This window comes from Oryzias latipes, chromosome 2 (assembly GCF_053564925.1).
Source record: "Oryzias latipes strain Hd-rR chromosome 2, Olatipes_Hd-rR_3.1".
Classification (NCBI taxonomy): domain Eukaryota; kingdom Metazoa; phylum Chordata; class Actinopteri; order Beloniformes; family Adrianichthyidae; genus Oryzias; species Oryzias latipes.
In genome coordinates this window covers 2334303-2352313 of record NC_136238.1, presented here as the reverse complement: position 1 = coordinate 2352313, position 18011 = coordinate 2334303, and the positions used below count along the sequence as shown (strand labels likewise).

The 18011-nt window shown below is 46.5% G+C and overlaps 1 protein-coding gene across 2 annotated transcripts; it reads right to left on the bottom strand.

Moving 5' to 3' along the window:
• Positions 1-11454: 11454 nt before the first annotated feature.
• On the bottom strand, positions 11455-17414 carry LOC101164024 (ETS translocation variant 5). Of its 2 annotated transcripts, none has more exons than XM_023949184.2 (13): positions 17281-17414; positions 16299-16363; positions 16148-16229; positions 15831-15878; positions 15697-15747; positions 13429-13528; positions 13166-13372; positions 12837-13096; positions 12671-12730; positions 12519-12584; positions 12295-12446; positions 11985-12092; positions 11455-11905 (listed from the first exon to the last, which is right to left on the bottom strand). In XM_023949184.2, the coding sequence occupies exons 2-13, from the start codon at positions 16344-16346 to the stop codon at positions 11684-11686; spliced, it is 1404 nt and encodes a 467-aa protein (XP_023804952.1). In that variant the 5' UTR covers positions 16347-16363; positions 17281-17414; the 3' UTR covers positions 11455-11683. The 2 variants fall into 2 exon arrangements, with proteins under 2 accessions (XP_023804952.1, XP_023804956.1); XM_023949188.2 differs by having other exon boundaries at positions 11991-12092.
• Between the last annotated feature and the right edge of the window lie 597 nt (positions 17415-18011).

The window sequence follows — 18011 nt, the reverse complement described above, 5'->3', positions numbered from 1 at the left end:
CCCCGCCAGGCACCGGAAGCCCCGACCCCCACCCCAAACCACGGCAGAAGGGCAAGGAGCAGCGACGACCAAGCCCCCCACCCCCTAAGTCATGGAGTCAACCACAGGAGACCAGAGAGACTGAATTCTTTCAAAGTTACTTGAGCTTTGGGCTGACATTTTTTCCAAGCTGATATGATCAAACAGCAGATTTCTGTGTTGACTTATGTTTATATTTTTCTTGTTTTTCCAATTTATTAAAATAGTTTTTTTGGCAATACAAAGAGTTATGAAAATGATAGAAGCTAATCCTTCTTCTATATCGATGGCACTCATGTCACCAAGCACACAAAGTGACGGTGAGGCAGTGATTGAAACCTTAAGCCAGACTGATAAATCGGCACATACCTGCTGCCAGAGAGCCTGGACAGGAGTGCAGAACCACAGTGCGTGCATGTAGCTGTCGGGTAGATTATTATCACAGTGCTCGCAAATGTCTGAGTTACTGAGACCCATCTTGAACATCCTCTGTCCAGTGTAGTAAATTCTGTGAAGAGTTTTGAGATGGATTAGCTGCAGATTTGGACTTTTTGTCAGTTTAAAGGTGTTTAGACAAAGTTCTGACCAGAAGCTTTCATCTGTGCTGATGCTCAAATCTGCATCCCAGATTTTTGTTGGAAGGGCAATATTGTTATCTAAATTACATAAAAGTTTGTATATTTTGGAGAGAGTTCTATTCATTGAAAAATTAATCAGAGTGGTAACTACATCTGGTAGCTTTAAATCGTCGTCTTTAATTTTATACTTTTTAGTAATACTTGATTTAAGTTGCTGATATTCCAAGAAGTTATTTATTCCATGTTTGTCTTGAAGTTCCTGGGGGGTTATGAATCTTCTATCAATAATTACGTGCTCTAGTTGTTTTATGCCCCCTGCTTGCCAAGCTGGGAAGTGAATCATTTTTTTGTTAATAAGGATGTCCGGGTTGTTCCAGATGGGTGTCATTTTGCACGGTTGAATTGATGATTTTGATATTTTGAGAAATTCCCACCAGGCTGTTAAGGTGGCATTTATATTAATGCTTTTGAAACAATCCTGTTTTTTAACTGTTTGGCTAATAAATGGTAGCTGTGACAGGTTGATCTTTCCACATAACGCCTGTTCCAAGTCTAACCATGAGTTGGTTTCTGGATTATTTTTTAACCATTTTAAGATGTATTGTAATCTATTTGCAAGAAAGTATTTGTGGAAGTTAGGTAATTCTAATCCTCCACAGTTTTTTGCAGATTTTAAAGTTTTTAGACTAATTCTTGCAGGTTTGTTGTTCCATAGAAAGCTTGATATGGATGAGTCTAATGTTTTGAACCATTTTAATGGCGGTTGTGTGGGAATCATTGAGAAGAGATAATTAACCTTGGGTAAGATTTTCATTTTTCATTTCAATGTTTGAACGGTGCCTCTAGCTGAAAGCTTGTTAAAGTTATAATGCTTGAAAGCAACAAAGGTTTTCAAGGATTCTCCATGTATTTAAATTAAGCAAAAGTCTTGGAAAATCCTGGAAAATCTTGGAATATCTTGAAAAGTTCAAAGATTTGAAAGACTAAAAGTCGTAGCTGAAAGGAATAAGCTGAAAGGGTTGAACATTGTAATAGTAGAAGGATTAAAATACGTGAAAGTTTGAAGAAGTTTAAAATTGCCTCACATTTTGGCACAAAATGGCCGCCAAACTGTAGGTGGTGTTGCCATCCCATAATAATTTTGAACTTTATGTTGAAGTCCAAAACCTTGTGAACATTTCAATATTTGAACGGTGTCTCTAGCCAAAAGAATGTTAAAGTTACAATTGTTTAAAGAAGCAAAGGTGTGGCCAATGGAGCAAAAACATTGGAAAATCTGGGAATATCCGGGAATATCTGGAAAAGTTCAAAGATTTGAAGGACCAAAGGTCATAGCTGAAAGGAATAAGATGAAAGGGTTGAACATTGTAATAGTAGAATGGTAAAAATAGGTGAAAGTTTGAAGAAGTTTAAAATTGCCTCACATTTTGGCACAAAATGGCCGCCAAACTGTAGGTGGTGTTGCCATCCCATAATAATTTTGAACCTTATGTTGAAGTCCAAAACCTTGTGAACATTTCAATATTTGAACGGTGTCTCTAGCCAAAAGAATGTTAAAGTTACAATTGTTTAAAGAAGCAAAGGTGTGGCCAATGGAGCAAAAACATAGGATAATCTGGGAATATCCGGGAATATCTGGAAAAGTTCAAAGATTTGAAGGACCAAAGGTCATAGCTGAAAGGAATAAGATGAAAGGGTTGAACATTGTAATAGTAGAATGGTAAAAATAGGTGAAAGTTTGAAGAAGTTTAAAATTGCCTCACATTTTGGCACAAAATGGCCGCCAAACTGTAGGTGGTGTTGCCATCCCATAATAATTTTGAACTTCATGTTGAAGTCCAAAACCTTGTGAACATTTCAATATTTGAACGGTGTCTCTAGCCAAAAGAATGTTAAAGTTACAATTGTTTAAAGAAGCAAAGGTGTGGCCAATGGAGCAAAAACATTGGAAAATCTGGGAATATCCGGGAATATCTGGAAAAGTTCAAGGATTTGAAGGACCAAAAGTTATAGCTGAAAGGAATAAGATGAAAGGGTTGAACATTGTAATAGTAGAATGGTAAAAATAGGTGAAAGTTTGAAGAAGTTTAAAATTGCCTCACATTTTGGCACAAAATGATAGCCAAACTGTAGGTGGTGTTGCCATCCCATAATAATTTTGAACCTTATGTTGAAGTCCAAAACCTTGTGAACATTTCAATATTTGAACGGTGTCTCTAGCCAAAAGAATGTTAAAGTTACAATTGTTTAAAGAAGCAAAGGTGTGGCCAATGGAGCAAAAAGATTGGAAAATCTGGGAATATCCGGGAATATCTGGAAAAGTTCAAAGATTTGAAGGACCAAAATGTCATAGCTAGAATAATATGAAAGAGCTGAACATTTTCATAGTGGAACGGTTAAAATAGGTGAAAAATTGTAGGAGTTTAACTGTGAACTTCTGAACGAAAAATTCTCCATGTATTTCAATGGAGCAAAAATTCCCGGAAAACCTGGAATATCTTAAAAAGTAAAAGGATTTGAAAAACCAAAAGTCATAGCAGAAATAAGATGAAAGAGATGAACATTTTAATAGTAGAATGGTTAAACTAGGTTAAAAATTGTAGAAGTAGTTAAACGCCAAAAAACGGCGGAAGATACTATAAGAATAAATAAAGAGAAACAGGAAAACAAAGGGTTGAATGCTTTACAGCACCGCATGGTGGTGTGTAAGATGACTCTGGAGGTCAGGAAGAAGAAGAGAGGGAAAACAGAAAAGAAGACCAAGTGGGGGAAGCTACAGAATGAAGAAACTTGTGAGGAATTTAGGCAGAAGTTGAGACAGGTCCTGGGTGGTCAGGATGAGCTTCCAGAGGACTGGGAAACTACAGCAGAGATTATCAGCATTCAACCAATAAAGAAATAAAGAGAAACAGGAAAACAAAGGGGTTGAATGCTTTACAGCATTCAACCAATAAATAAATGAAAACAGACACAGAACTCTGTCGGCGGGATGTTTGTGTGCATTTATACATGCCAACATATCCCAGAATTCCCTGGTTTCAGCGCCATCATGTTTTAAAAATAACTTTATTCCACAAAAGCCAGTTACTTCTGTGCCGGTCCCAAGCCCGGATAAATAGAGAGGGTTGCGTCAGGAAGGGCATCCGGCGTAAAAATTGCCAAAATAACCATGTGAATCATCCACAACACTTTAGACATACCGGATCGGTCGAGGCCTGGGTTAACAACGACCGCCACCGATGCTGTTAACCTACAGGGTGTCGGTGGAAATTTGACTACTGTTGGTGGAAGAAAGAGGGGAGGCAGAAGGGTCCGTGGCCAGAGAGAGAAGGGAAAAGGCAGGAACATAGGTTTGAGAATAGGGACTCTTAACGTTGGCACAATGACAGGGAAAGGCAGAGAGCTGGCAGACATGATGGAGAGAAGGAAGGTAGATGTACTGTGTGTGCAGGAGACAAGGTGGAAGGGCAGCAAGGCACGTAGTATTGGAGGAGGATACAAACTATTCTATCATGGTGTTGATAGGAAGAGAAACGGGGTAGGAGTGATTCTGAAGGGGGAGTTTGTAAACAGTGTTCTAGAGGTGAAAAGAGTCTCAGACAGGATGATGAGCCTAAAGTTAGAAATTGAAGGGGTGATGGTGAATGTAGTCAGTGGGTATGCGCCACAGGTTGGCTGTGAGTTAGAAGTGAAGGAGAGATTCTGGAGTGAGTTGGATGAGGTCATAGAGAGTATCCCCAGAGGAGAGAGAGTTGTTATTGGAGCAGACTTTAATGGGCATGTTGGTGAGGGCAATAGAGGTGATGAGGAGGTGATGGGCAGGTTTGGTGTGAAGGAAAGGAATCTGGAGGGACAGATGGTGGTGGACTTTGCGAAGAGGATGGAAATGGCTGTAGGCAACACTTACTTCCAGAAGAGAGAGGAACATAGAGTGACATACAGAAGTGGAGGTAGGAGTACTCAGGTGGACTACATCCTATGTAGACGAGGTCATTTGAGAGAGGTTAATGACTGCAAAGTGGTGGTAGGAGAGAGTGTAGCCAGACAGCACCGCATGGTGGTGTGTAAGATGACTCTGGAGGTCAGGAAGAAGAAGAGAGGGAAAACAGAAAAGAAGACCAAGTGGGGGAAGCTACAGAATGAAGAAACTTGTGAGGAATTTAGGCAGAAGTTGAGACAGGTCCTGGGTGGTCAGGATGAGCTTCCAGAGGACTGGGAAACTACAGCAGAGATTATCAGGGAAACAGGTAGGAAGGTGCTAGGTGTGTCATCTGGAAAGAGGAAAGACGGTAAAGAGACTTGGTGGTGGAATGAGGAAGTACAGGACTGCGTCCAGAGGAAGAGGTTGGCTAAAAGGAAGTGGGATGTAGAAAGGACTGAGGAAGGTAGACAGGAGTACAAGGAAGCGCAGCGTAAAGTGAAAAGAGAGGTGGCAAAGGCCAAACAGAAAGCTTACGATGAACTATATGACAGGCTAGACACAAAGGAAGGAGAAAAGGACTTGTACAGGCTAGCCAGACAGAGAGACAGAGATGGGAAGGACGTGCAACAGATAAGGGTGATTAAGGACAGAGATGGAAAGGTGCTAACAACTCAGGAGAGTGTACAGAAAAGATGGAAGGAGTATTTTGAGGAGCTGATGAACGAGGAAAATGACAGGGAAAGAAGGGATGAAGATGTGGTTGTTGTGGAGCAGGAAGTAGCAGAGATTGGAAAGGATGAGGTTAGGAAGGTTACAACAAGCTGAATATACGTTGGGAAAATCTGCTGTGGTGAGAATATTCACTGAGGAATTAGACATATGAGTTTCTTGAAGAAACGCAAAATCAGTTTTGAGATCTTTTAATGTGGTCATTATTTTCAGTCTCTTCTCTCAGGTTCCAGCTCCGTGCACATTCCAAGTAACTAACCTTAGGGTGGACATGCTGCTGTTGAGGTGAATGCTAGAAACTGTATGTTATTGATGGAGGCAAAAATGAGTATATATGTACACATAATGGTGTGCTTGATGTTGCTATGAGGCTTAATGTGTAATGTACAGTGCATGTGATATAATGCTGGACATGCTGAGTGTCTGAGTGTGTTGTGCAGATCAGTACCATTGTAGGGTGGCTGAGTTATGTGGCAGCTTAGGTGAGGGGGAGGGAATAGTGTGTGAAAAAAGAAAAAAGGGAAAGGAGTGCAGAGGGGGGATAATTAAGAAAACAGAGAGGGTAGAAACAGAACAAACCTATCATAAACAGGCTTGAAGCTGCTGAGGAGACTGGTGGGGATTTTACCTAAAGTGGAAAACCTTTATGCCCCGTGAGTTCTGCCCAGTGTGTCACATATAAGCATAAACTGACACCTGTGCAGAGAGTGTAAAGGGTGTGGATACATGTCTGGTTTAGTAGAGCCAGGGAGGGACGTTTGGGTCGCGGTGGAGCTGTCCATTCACATAGAGTCGGTCCACAGAGATGACAGCAGGGGCCCCTTCATTCAGAAACTTCCTTCTGATGGGGATCAGGATCCTTTCTTTGGGGAACTGATCATCCATCCTGAGGTCGGTCCCCCGGAGCTCCCTGCCACGGCGTCTCATCTCTTCCTTCTCTTTGTGAAGGACAAACTTGGCCACGATGGGTCTGGGCCTGCGGTTCCCACTCACTTCCTCTAATTCTAACTTCTGAAACGTCACTATGGAGTCAAATTAGGATCATATAAAAGTGAACTAAAAACCTGATTGAACATTTGAACAGTTTTAAACTCTAAAGTTCACATTATAAACTTGAAGGAATTCTGGAAAATGTGTAAATAAAATAGCTGCTGACCTCGGCACATCTCATCTGTTACTGCAGGCAGGAAACAAGCATATTTCACAATAGAATATTCATGCAGATATAGAATCAAGTCAATGCATAATCAAAAGAGCACCATGGATCCCCTGTTCACCTCAACACTCTGGAATTGGGATAGACACCAGAACCAGAACTCTGGATCTCAACATTTATATCTTAAATACTAAATCACATTTTTCCGTTCAGTTTTTATCTCTGTTGTGAAGTTTGGTCGTTTCCTGCAAATAAACTCTGATATGAATTTGTAACAACAACCAGTAAATAGCTGGTAAACTAACCTGGCTCCAGTTAGTTTCCATTTTAAATAAAAAAGTTTCCTCTTGGTTCAAAGTAAACCTGGACGGTTTCTCTAAACTGATGTGGATGGAGGCCCTAGCTCTAGCTGGAAACACTGCTACAACGTGAAGGGGATTGTCATGGATGGTTACCTCTCAGGTTGGACACGCCCCTGACCAGGTGCCAGTGGTTGTATTGATGATTGAGGATCAGATAGAAGAGTTGGAGCAGCATAGCAGCCCCAGTCTACACTCAATAATAGGAAATTATCAGCCATTTAAGTTTACGAAAATGTAACTTGTCATTTCAACCAGAAAAAGTTATGTTTGTAAATCTTATGTGAATGAATCATGTCGATTGTGCATAAAAATAATCAATTTAACAGTTACTAATTTCAATCATGTTGATCCAACATGATACCGTTGAATTGGATTACATTAGTAATCGCAAGGAATTGTGGGATTCCATTTTCTTTGTCTATCTGGGCAGATTGGGGTCTAAGTGTGAGTTTTTGTCCATGGGTTTTATTGTCTAGCTGTTTTACTCTGTTTTAACTAGTAATTTAAACTGTTATGTTTATTTTTTTTCTGCACCATGAGTTAGAGTGTGGGAGAGGATGATCACCACCCCCTTGTGCAGTAAATTTGTATTGTGCCAATACTATAGTTAGAGTTCATGCCACATGGGCCCCTGCCTTGTAATGTGGGACATTGTTGGGTAAGTCATGTCTTTGATGTGAAAATTAATAGACCCATTGGTTAAAACTTCAGAAAAAACTGTCAATTCCAGACTTTTAAATAAAATGATAGAAAAAATACAAGATTTAAGTTAATCAACATAAATTTTGTTTGGTAGTCATACAAATTTAAGTTGAATAAACTCAATTTAATTAGGTGTTACCAATTGAAGTGATTCAAGTAATTTAACTTTTTTCTTTTTAGAGTGAGCAACAATATTAATTTAAAGTTGGGTCCAACTGTAGAATTTAAATGGAATCAACTTAAATTTATTAGTTTGAACCTAAGTACATTAAGTAGGACCAATATGATTCATTTTTGTTCAAGTAAATCAGGTGGAAAATCTTTCCATAATTTTTTTATGTTCTTTCAATGTGAACGTTTTTTGAGTGTACAGTCTAACAGTGGTGACATCAGGCTGGGCTCATGGGCTGATTTGGAAGAGACAGAAACTGTCATCTCCACTTCTTTGTTTTTTCTATACACATTTATCTGAATTATTTCACTTTTTTACGTTTTCTAAAGTCATTTGATGCTGCAGCTACCAGAAATCCACAAAAACCAACAAAATGAACCAATAAAAATGTACAAATGTATATGAGAGTCCAACCCCTCTCTAAGGACTGAGTTTCAGAGCCCAGGCTATGTGTGGAGGTGAGCCCGACTATATCTAGACGGTATCTCTCAACCTCTCTACCAGCTCAGGCTCCTTCCCTCCCAGAGAGGTGACGTTCCATGTCCCAAAAGCCAACTTCCATGACCGGGGTTTGGGCTGCCGAGGCACCCGCCCTCGACTGCCACCCAAACCACAATGCATTGGCCGCTTTTGAGGTCTCCTACGGGTGGTGGGCCCATGGGAGAGTGGTCCACATCGCGACCGGGGCCCGTAGGAAGAGCCCCGGTCACCAGGCGTTCGCCTGCAAATCCCAACCCCGGGCCTGGCTCCAGAGTGGGGCCCCGGTGACGCCAATCCGGGCGACGTAATCATGTCCTCGTTGTTTCTTTTCATCAAGGGGTTCTCAACCGCTCTTTGTTTGGCTCGTCACCCAGGACCTGTCTGCCATGGGAGACCCTACCAGGGGCTTAAGCCCCAGACATCTTAGCTCCTGGGATCACTCGAGCTCTCAAACTCCCCCACCATGTGAAGCTGGCAGTTCACGGGGGAGTAGGAGGCAGGAAGTCAATGATCGACTTTGTAGTTTTTTCGGCGACCTTTGGCCTTGTGTCTTGGACACTCGGGTGAAGAGAAGGGCGGAGCTGTCCACCGATCACTACCTGGTGGTGAGTTGGATTCGCTGGCGGGGAAGGAGGCCGGAAAGACTTGGAAGACCCAAACGTACTGTGAGGGTCTGCTAGGAACATCTGGCTGAGCCGTCCATCAAGGAAGTCTTTAACTCCCACATCTGGGAGAACTTCAAACACCAAGGGAGGTTGGGGACGTTGAGTCCGAGTGGACCATGTTTTCATCTTCCAATGTCTCTGCTGCTGCTCGGAGCTGTGGTCACAAGGTCTCAGGTGCCTGTCGCGGAGGTAACCCCTGATCCCGGTGGTGGACACCGGAAGGAAGTGATGCCGTCAAGCTGAAGAAAGAGTCCTACCAGGCCTGGCTGGCTTGCGGGACTCCAGAGGCAGCTGACAGGTATCGGCAGTCTAAGCGAGCTGTGGCCCGTACTGTTGCGGAGGCAAAAACTCTGGCCTGGGAGGAGTTCTTGCAAGCCATCCGGCACCTCAGGAGGGGAAAGCAGTTCTCCACAGGCACAGTTTTCAGTTCAGGTGGGGGGCTGTTGACCTCGACTGGGGATATTGTTGGGGGTGGAAGGAATACTTCGAGGATCTCCTCAATCCCACTGACACGCCTTCTTTTGAAGAAGCAGAGAATGAGGACTTTGGGGGGAGGCTGTCTATTACCTGGGCTGAAGTCACTGAGGTAGTCAACGAGCTCCTCAGGGGCAAGGCCCCGGGAGTGGATGAAGTCCGCCCTGAGTACCTCAAGTCTCTGGATGCTGTGGGAGTGTCTTGGCTGACACGTCTCTGCAGCATCACATGGCAGTCGGGAACTGTACCACTGAACTGGCATACAGGGGTGGCGGTTCCCCTCTTTAAGAAGGGGGACCGGAGGGTGTGTTCCAACTAAAGGGGAATTGCACTCCTCAGCCTCCCTGGGAAAGTCTATGCCAGGGTACTGGAGAGGAGAGTCCGTCCGATAGTCGAACATCAGATTCAGGAACAACAGTGCGGTTTCTGTCCTGGTTGTGGAACAGTGGACCAACTCTACACCCTCTCTAGGGTACTGGAGGGATTGTGGGAGTTTGCTTACCCAGTCTATATGTGTTTTGTGGATTTGGAGAAGGTGTTCAACCACGTCCTCTGTGGTATCCTGTGGAGGTGCTCTGGGAGTAATAATAATAATAATAAATTTTATTTAGAATGCACTTTACATTTTGGGTAAAATCTCAAAGCGCTAATACATGGTATGGGGTCCGGGGAGCCTTACTGAGGGCTGTCCGGTCTCTGTATGACCAGAGTAAGAGTTGGTTCCATAGCCAGCAGTAAGTCAGACCTGTTCCCGGTTCACGTCAGACTCCGGCAGGGCTGCCCTTTATCACCGGTTCTGTTCATATTTATTATGAACAGAATTTCTCGGCACAGCCAGGGGCCGGAGGGGATCTGGTTTGGGGACCAGGATTTCCTCTCTGCTCTTTGCAGATGATGTTGTCCTGTTGGCTTCATCGAGCCAGGACCTCCAGTGTGCATTGGGGCAGTTTGCGGCTGTGTGGGAAGCGATCGGGATGAGGGTCAGCACCGCTAAATCTGAGGCCATGGTTCTCGACCGGAGAAAGGTAGTTTGCCGTCTCTCTGTGGGTGGAGTCTCCCAGCCCCAGGTGGAGGAGTTTAAATATCTGGGAGTCTTGTACACGAGTGAAGGAAGATCGGAGCGTGAGATCGACAGGCGGATTGGAGCGGCGTCCGTAGTTATGTGGTCACTGTATCGGTCCGTTGTGGTGAAGAGAGAGCTGAGCCGAAAAGCAAAGCTCTCAATTTACCGGTCGATCTTCGTTCCAATACTCACCTATGGTCATGAGCTCTGGGTCATGACCCAAAGAACCAGGTCCCGAATACAAGCGGCTGAAATGAGCTTCCTCCATGGGGGGCTGGACACTCCCTTAGAGATAGGGTGAGAAGCTCGGTCACCCGCGGAGAGCTCGGAGTAGAACCGCTTCTCCTCCACATCCAGAGGAGCCAGTTGAGGTGGCTCAGGCATCTAGTCTGGATGCCTCCTGGACGCCTCCCTGGAGAGGTGTTCCGGGCATGTCCCACTGGGCGGAGGCCCCCAGGGACCCAGGACACGCTGGAGAGACTACGTCTCTCAGCTGGCCTGGGAACGCCTAGGGGTTCCCCCAGAGGAGCTGGAGGAAGTGGCCGGGGTGAGGGAACTCTGGGCATCTTTGCTTAGACTGCTGCCCCCAAGGACCCGGTGATGGATAAGCGGACACGTTAAATGAACGAATCAACATGAAAAGAGGAAAGGTTTATTAAATCAATGATGAACAGAAGCACAAATACAGAAAGACATCCTCAGGGGGGGGGGGGGGGGGGTCACGAGCAAATAGCACCTTTAGCAAAAATAGATCCAGATGTGAGAATCAAACACTCCTCTACACACTGAAGCAAGCAGCTCTACAAAAGGTTCTGGTTCTGTTTGGAAGAGGAAAAATCCCAGCAGAACTTTAGTCATCAACAAGTTCAGGAAAACGTCTCTGCTGCAGAACACAGGAGAACCAAACCAACTCATGTGTCTGTGTGGGACTGGAAGTTCAGAAAAGTCCTCATGGCTTTGAGATGCTTTTTGGGAACAAACAGATCCCAGAGTGGAAAGCCCACACCATGACAGCGCCGCCTCCTTTAAGGCTGGAAGCTACATCTCCAAAATACACTTTGGTGGCTGTTTTGGAGCAGATGAGAACTTTTTCAAACGGTAAAAACGTCTGCAGCTAGAAAAGTACAACTCTGTTGGACAACGAGCTTTTATTTTGAAAATGACAATGACTTGGTTTGATTTAAAATTGTTTTTAGATTGTTTCAATTTTCAAAATAAAACACCGTTCTTAGAGCATGTTGGTTGAACAGCAGCTTCCGTCCAGACGCTCAGGGATGCGTGACCTTTCACCTACGACACGGCGAGGAAGTGTGCACGCCCTTCAGAATAAGAGTCTTTCAGGCCGCTGCGCACCGCTCAGCTCTAGTTTGGGTAGATGTCGGGGAAGGTCAGCGCCTGCATGCATTGCTCCGCCCCGTCCACCAGGTAAGGCCCCTCCTCCTCGTATCCGGGCAGGGGGAGGCCCTCCTCCTCCCCGGGGGGAAGCTCCGCCTTCAGGCAGGGCCTTTGGTGTTCCGGGAAGGCCATGGAGAAAAGCGCCTCGGGGTTGCAGACGAACTTGTAGACGTAGCGTTCCCCAGCCACCTGTGGGAGGAGACAGGTGAGCGGCGGCGGCGGCGAGGCGTTCAGGAGAACCGTCAGACGTAGAACCAGGAGGACTTGCCTTTACCTTCTGCATGATGCCCTTCTCGTAGTAGTACCGCAGCGAGCGACTCAGCTTGTCGTAGTTCATGGCCGGACGGTTCTTCTGGACACCCCAGAGCCGGGCCACCTGTACACAGAACCCAGGGTCAGCTGTTCGATTCCCAGAGGGGGGGTCTTTCCCACCCAAACCTCAGAACTTTGGCGTTCCGCCTCGTCTCAGATTTCTCGGATCCCATCAAAGTTCTGAGATTAAAGCTGTTATTCAGACTCCTCCCCCCAAGAAAGGCTTCATATCATGGGGGTTGCGGGCTGACCGTGGGGGGGCTCACCTCCTCGGGGTCATTCAGCTTGAACTCCATGTTGCGGCCCGTCCACACGATCAGGTGAGCGTTGCCCGGGTTGTCCAGCAGCGTCAGCAGGAACTGCCAGAGCTGCAGGGACCCCCGCCGCTGGTACGGCAGCCCCCCCTGCTTCCCTCTACCTGCAGCACAGACACACATGAAGCTCCACCCAGGGGCGGGGCTAAAGCAACCACAGTGAGAGGGGGGTCTACCTTCAAGTCTCTCTGGAACCACACAGGTGTCATCCAGGGACAGACCGGACTCTCTGGGAGGAAACCCTGTGTGGGGTGGGGGGTGGGTGAGATAGGGGGGGGGTTAGATCTAGGTCTCATGTTCTGATGAGGTTCTGCACCTTCAGACCCACCTGGAGGGTTCTGTGGGAACAGAACTGAAGACTTCCTGTAGGACTGGCAGGTTTGGACCTCTGGAAGACAGAAAGGAGTCAGAGAGTCAGAGCTCATCACCCCCCCCCCCCCCCCCCACACACACACACACACACCACCACCTCACCCCCCCATCCCAGGACACACCTGGACCAAAGTCAAAATCTCGCGGTTCCTGTTTGATGAAGACGCGGCTTAAAGCGGTCTGGGCCGGATCCGGACCGGCAGGATCTGGGTAACGTGGGTCCACCAGCTCTTGCTTGAAAGCTGGGGCGGCACGGGGGGCCGGGGGCTCTGACAGGTGGCGTTGGTAGAGGGGGCGGGGGTCACGGCTCGCCGGGTGGTACGGAGCGCTGGAGGAATTGTCCGAGAAGGGCAGGGAGGGGTCGGACAGCTGGCGCTGGAATCTGAGGGGAGGAAGGATGTCTAATAACCCCCCCCCCATGAAGACCTGAGAGGGAGGGGCTGAGACTCACCTGTGCTCTGAGCTAAAAGACCCTCGGGGACAGCTGCTGGGGGGGCACGGCAGGGCGAATGCCCCCTGGTGGGTCTGAGGGTGCTGCTGAGGGGGGCAGGGAGCACCGCTGCTCAGGTGGGGGGAGAACGGCGGGGGCCCAGCATGGTGGGCAGAGCTGCGGTGTATTGGCGGAGCGGGCGGAGTCAGACTTGGCTTGTTGCGGCCTCTGAAACAGGATCAGTTAGATTCCAGATGTGAACCGCAGACCTTCAGGTTACACACCTGTACAGGTGAAGGCAGGCGTCCGCTCTCCGGCATGGGGAGGCACCTCTGGGGGGGCTGGACTCCCGCTTCACTTTGACCACAGGTCCATGACCCATCACTGTGAACAGAAAACAAGACAAAAATCCTTCAACAAGGTATAATCTGATCGCCTGGGGGCGGAGCCTGAGGGACCTGAGGTGTTCTCTGTTAGGACGGCCCCCTTTCCTACACATTTCATCCTGTTCTGGCCCTCTGACACTTTCATGAAGATCACCTGTGCAGGTGATAAATGGAGTAAAGTTCCTGGAATCACCATGACAACGCAGCCCCATCAAGTTTCCTCTGCTTCATGGTCTGAAACTACAGTCATGTATGCAGACGGCAGTCCAGACATGCAGGACGCTTGTGCACAGGTCCACCTCAGATCCATCTACAGCTGTTTCTTCTGAAGTAAAGCTGCAGGTTTGGGTCAGAACGTCTGAATATTTAAGTCAGATCCTCTAGAGCAGGGGTGTCAAACAGACGGCCCGCCAGGTGGTTTAGTCCGGCCCACACACGAAGAGTAAAAATCATAAGGATGTTTAAAAAAGAAAGCAAGTTTCTAGTCCATTCCTGTGGTGAGTTATGATTTTTTAAAGAAATAACCGAAATGCGCAGTTCCGCCACTAGGGGGAGCAAAGGAAAAGCTAAACAGGTGAAACAACATATCTCTGCATGTGTCAAAAACGAAACCTAACAGCTCTGTGTCTGGGTAGGCAGTAGTTTGGTTCCCTGTGAGCCTCGCCACTGAAGGATGATCAGTAGTGACACCATAATGAACAAAATGTTGTCAATAAGAAAAAAAAGGTTGAAGTGAATTCCTGAGCTTTCCAGGAAAATGGAAAGCGTTTTATTTGTTCACGGAGCTGAATGCAAACCTGCATGCTTGGTATGTCATCAACAGGTTCTCCAAGAACATAACATTCAGCACCACTATGAGACTCTCCACAAAGAAAAGTTTCACCATTTGCAGTTAAGAAAAAAAAGATTTATCAACTATTAGCTGGACCGATAAACAACCATCTGGATTTACTGCAGCCGTGACGTCAGTGATGCAGCAGTGAAAGCTAGCTACCTTATTGCAGACAAGTTGGAGCAAACATCCAATCTATTTTCTGATGGTGAACTTATTGAAAAATGCTGAAGGCTGCAGTAGTCTTGTTCCCAAAAAGCAGTCGACCTTAAACACGAGTCTGTCAAGAATTACGATCAGATCCAACATCTCTGAGGAAACATGGGCAGCCATATGAAGGAATCCAGTCATTTCTTGTATTTTCAGTCACTATTGATGAAAGCACCAACATCACAGATATGTACAGCTGTGCATATTTATTAGAGGTGATGAAGAGACGTCACAGTGGAGTTTCTGGAGTTGATGGACACAACAACAACTGATGACATAGTCAGCTCTCTAGTTACTGTGATGGACGATGTGGAAGTGAACTGGTCACATGAAGTAATTTTGGTCACTGATGGCACTCCATCAAAGGTCAGGAAGAAGGCAGGTGTTGCCACAAAATTCAGGCAGAAACCAGGAAAAGATTCTTATAATAATGAATGATAATAATGGACATTTCATTGTGTTTTGCACACTTGAATGACAGTAAATGTGTTTCTGCACAGGATCTGAATCCTGATATTTACGGACGGGTGAAGTTTCAGGAGAGATAGGACGTTAACTCCAAACTCTTATGTTCACAAATGTTTGCAAGTTTAATTTAGTGTAATTTTGTCATCGTTTGGACGTTTACATTTTAGGAAGATGTTTCATTTTTTTCTATAGCCCCTCTTGAATTTATTATCAGGATTGCTTCAGTGTCAGATTTAAAACATTCAGTCTGTATAAAATTGAACAAACCAATATTTTTTAAAGTGAAATTAATTTCATTTAAGATCCATTGGCCTCTGTGAATGAATGTGGAATAAGAAATGATTAGGCTGCCATGTTGGTTGAGGCATGCTTTCCAATTGGGTAAAAAACAAGAATAAATCTTTATTTTGCCTTTACGCTACTGGTCCGGCCCACTTGAGATCAGACGGGTTGAATGTGGCCCAGAACCAAAATGAGTTTGACACCACTGCTCTAGATGTTTGGGTCAGATCCTCTGAAGGTTCTGGTCAGATCCTCTGAAGGTTCTGGTCAGATCCTCTGAAGGTTCTGGTCAGATCCTCTGAAGGTTCTGGTCAGATCCTCTGCAGGTTAAAGCTCATTCTCTTATCATTCTAAGTGTGGAAACGTTCACTCACAGTTGCTGGACTGGAAATCTGGAACAAACTGCTCGTCTTCTGGAACCTGGGCTGTTGGTTGAGGAGAACCGGTGTCAGGAAGGTTCTGCTCAGATGTTCGCACATTTCTGAGAGGTCAGAACGTCACGTCTCACCTTCTGCTATCCAGATTTCTTGGAGTTGACTCAAATCCTGAAAAAGCTCTGAAAGACAGTGGAGACGTTTAGGACGGATAGATGAATAGAATCAAGGACCTGAAATGTTGAGGCTTTGAAACGAGCTTCTTCATTCTGTTTCTGCAGGCGTGATGCCGCCATGTTTGTAGTTCTTTGAAGGAGGAAACACAGACGGACTACAATAGCCTCTGAACATTCAGTCTCTGAAGTCTCTAGATGTTCTGAGACACCAGAACCCTCTAAGACCTTGGAGACTGTCTTCCAGGACTTCCTATATTTATAAAGAGGTTTTGTACCTTCTGTGTCCTGAGCTAGCTCCGCCTCCAAGACCTTGGTCCGCCTGTCAGTCAGAGGCGGGTCCTGCTCTCCTGCAGAGCTCTGCAACAACAGGCGATGCTCCTCAGTGGGCCATAAGTTCATAACCACATCCATGCTTCTCACACTCACGCTCTCGGGGCCCAGGAAAGGGACCTGCTGGTCATAAAAGTCCTCCATCTGGCAGCAGTCTCCCCCTGGAGGGACAAACCGGAACAGCTTCTCAGTAAAACCTCCCTTCAGACGTTCCAGAGCAAACGGTGATCAGGAACGCGTGGACGTCAGAGGATTGAGCCGGGCCTTCCTGCAGGCCTGAGAGTCCAGCCTGCGGTTGGTCAGGTTCCTGTCACACTGTGCTTTAGACGTTCCTCAGAGAACCTTCAGTGGGACAGGAACGTGGAGAACCAGCAGCAGTGTTTGCATGAGGACCTCTGTAGATCTTCTAATGGAATTCCCATGATGCTTTGCAGGTCTCAAGATGGATGGATTCCACGTGAAACCTTTTCTCAGCCTGTCGTCTGTCTCCATCAGTTAAGGGGTGGGGGGGTGAAAGGGGCGGGGGCTGTGTGTAGGTGTGGAGGGGGGCTCTGATGTCATTATCATGTTTGTTTCTACATTTTTGTGTGTTTTGTTGTAATGTAAAGCACTTTGTGTTGTGTTTCAAAGTGAATAAAGTTTGACGTAGCTCCGCCCCTCTGGCGCCCCTCCTGGTCAGCAGGTTCTGCAGGTGAACAGGTAAACCTGGAACCCTGACCGGGGTCATGATCAGGTTCTGATATGAAGGCGGGAAATACCGATGGTGACGCGTGAGGAGGGGGGGCGCCTGCGTGGTTTCTCAATGAACTGAAACTTGATCCCTGCGGTAGGGGGAGGGGGAACAGCTACCCATTGATAAATCCACCCGCCCCCGCAAACCCGTGCGGAGGCTCCGCTATGCGCGTGCGTGGCATGGATGCGGCGTCGCCTCTGTTTGTTAGAAAATGGCGATCGCCTTTTTAGCATTACCCCCCCCCTCCCCCCGTAGCGCCGCCGCCCCTCGAGGCGACCTCCGTTCCCGCTCAAAACGGTTCCCCGGCGCCTTCTCGGGATCCCGGCGCGCGCTTGCGGGACTGACCTGGCGGGAGCGGCGGGTGGTGGAGTCACAAGGCCGACGCTGGGCGCTACATCCCCCGCAGCTCCGAGAGGCAACATCCGAGGGGATTTCTCAATGGAGGGCCGTCAGAGGCCAGCAGCGCTCCCATTGGCTCACGCGGACGGCAGTCAGAGAGGGAGCCAATCGGATTCGAGGCCGCTCTGACGTCAGCCGATTCATGTTTTTTATGAATGGCTGCGTTTCATTCATGCTCAGAGCTCTTAAAGGGACAGTCACGTAAAAAAATAAACCAAAACACGGAGACAGAAAACAAACCTGTTTGTGTTTTAGGTTGTTCAGAGCCGTAACCATGGTTACCATCAACAGTGATAAACATGATTCACTTCCAGTGAAGCGTCAGACATGAATGTATGTTTCATTCAGAAGAATCAAAGGCAGTGGATTTGGATCCTTTATTTTTTTTAACATTGTCATTTTTCTAACAAGAAGTTTGTTCTTTTACACTTTAGACAGAGAAACGTCCAGAACACAACAGAACCAAACATTACAAAGGTTCTACAGGCAGAACTCTGCGGTTTTAGGCAGTGGAACATGTGAAGGGAACGGCTGGTAATCCCGTCACGCGTGACTGTTCACGTCATGTGATCAGAACTTTTAATCCGCCTTTCATCTCTTTGCACCTCATTACCTGCAGAACTTTCTTCCTCCATGATGATGTTCAGAACCTCAAGAAGACCAAACCACCAGCAGGT

Coding starts and splice junctions, on each gene's coding strand:
- LOC101164024 (XM_023949184.2), bottom strand. CDS start 16,346: ATGGAGGACTTTTATGACCAGCAGGTCCCTTTCCTGGGCCCCGAGAGC. Junction 16,230..16,298: donor CTTTCCTGGGCCCCGAGAGC/GTGAGTGTGAGA, acceptor CTGTTGTTGCAG/AGCTCTGCAGGAGAGCAGGA. Junction 15,748..15,830: donor AGAAATCTGGATAGCAGAAG/GTGAGACGTGAC, acceptor CTCAACCAACAG/CCCAGGTTCCAGAAGACGAG.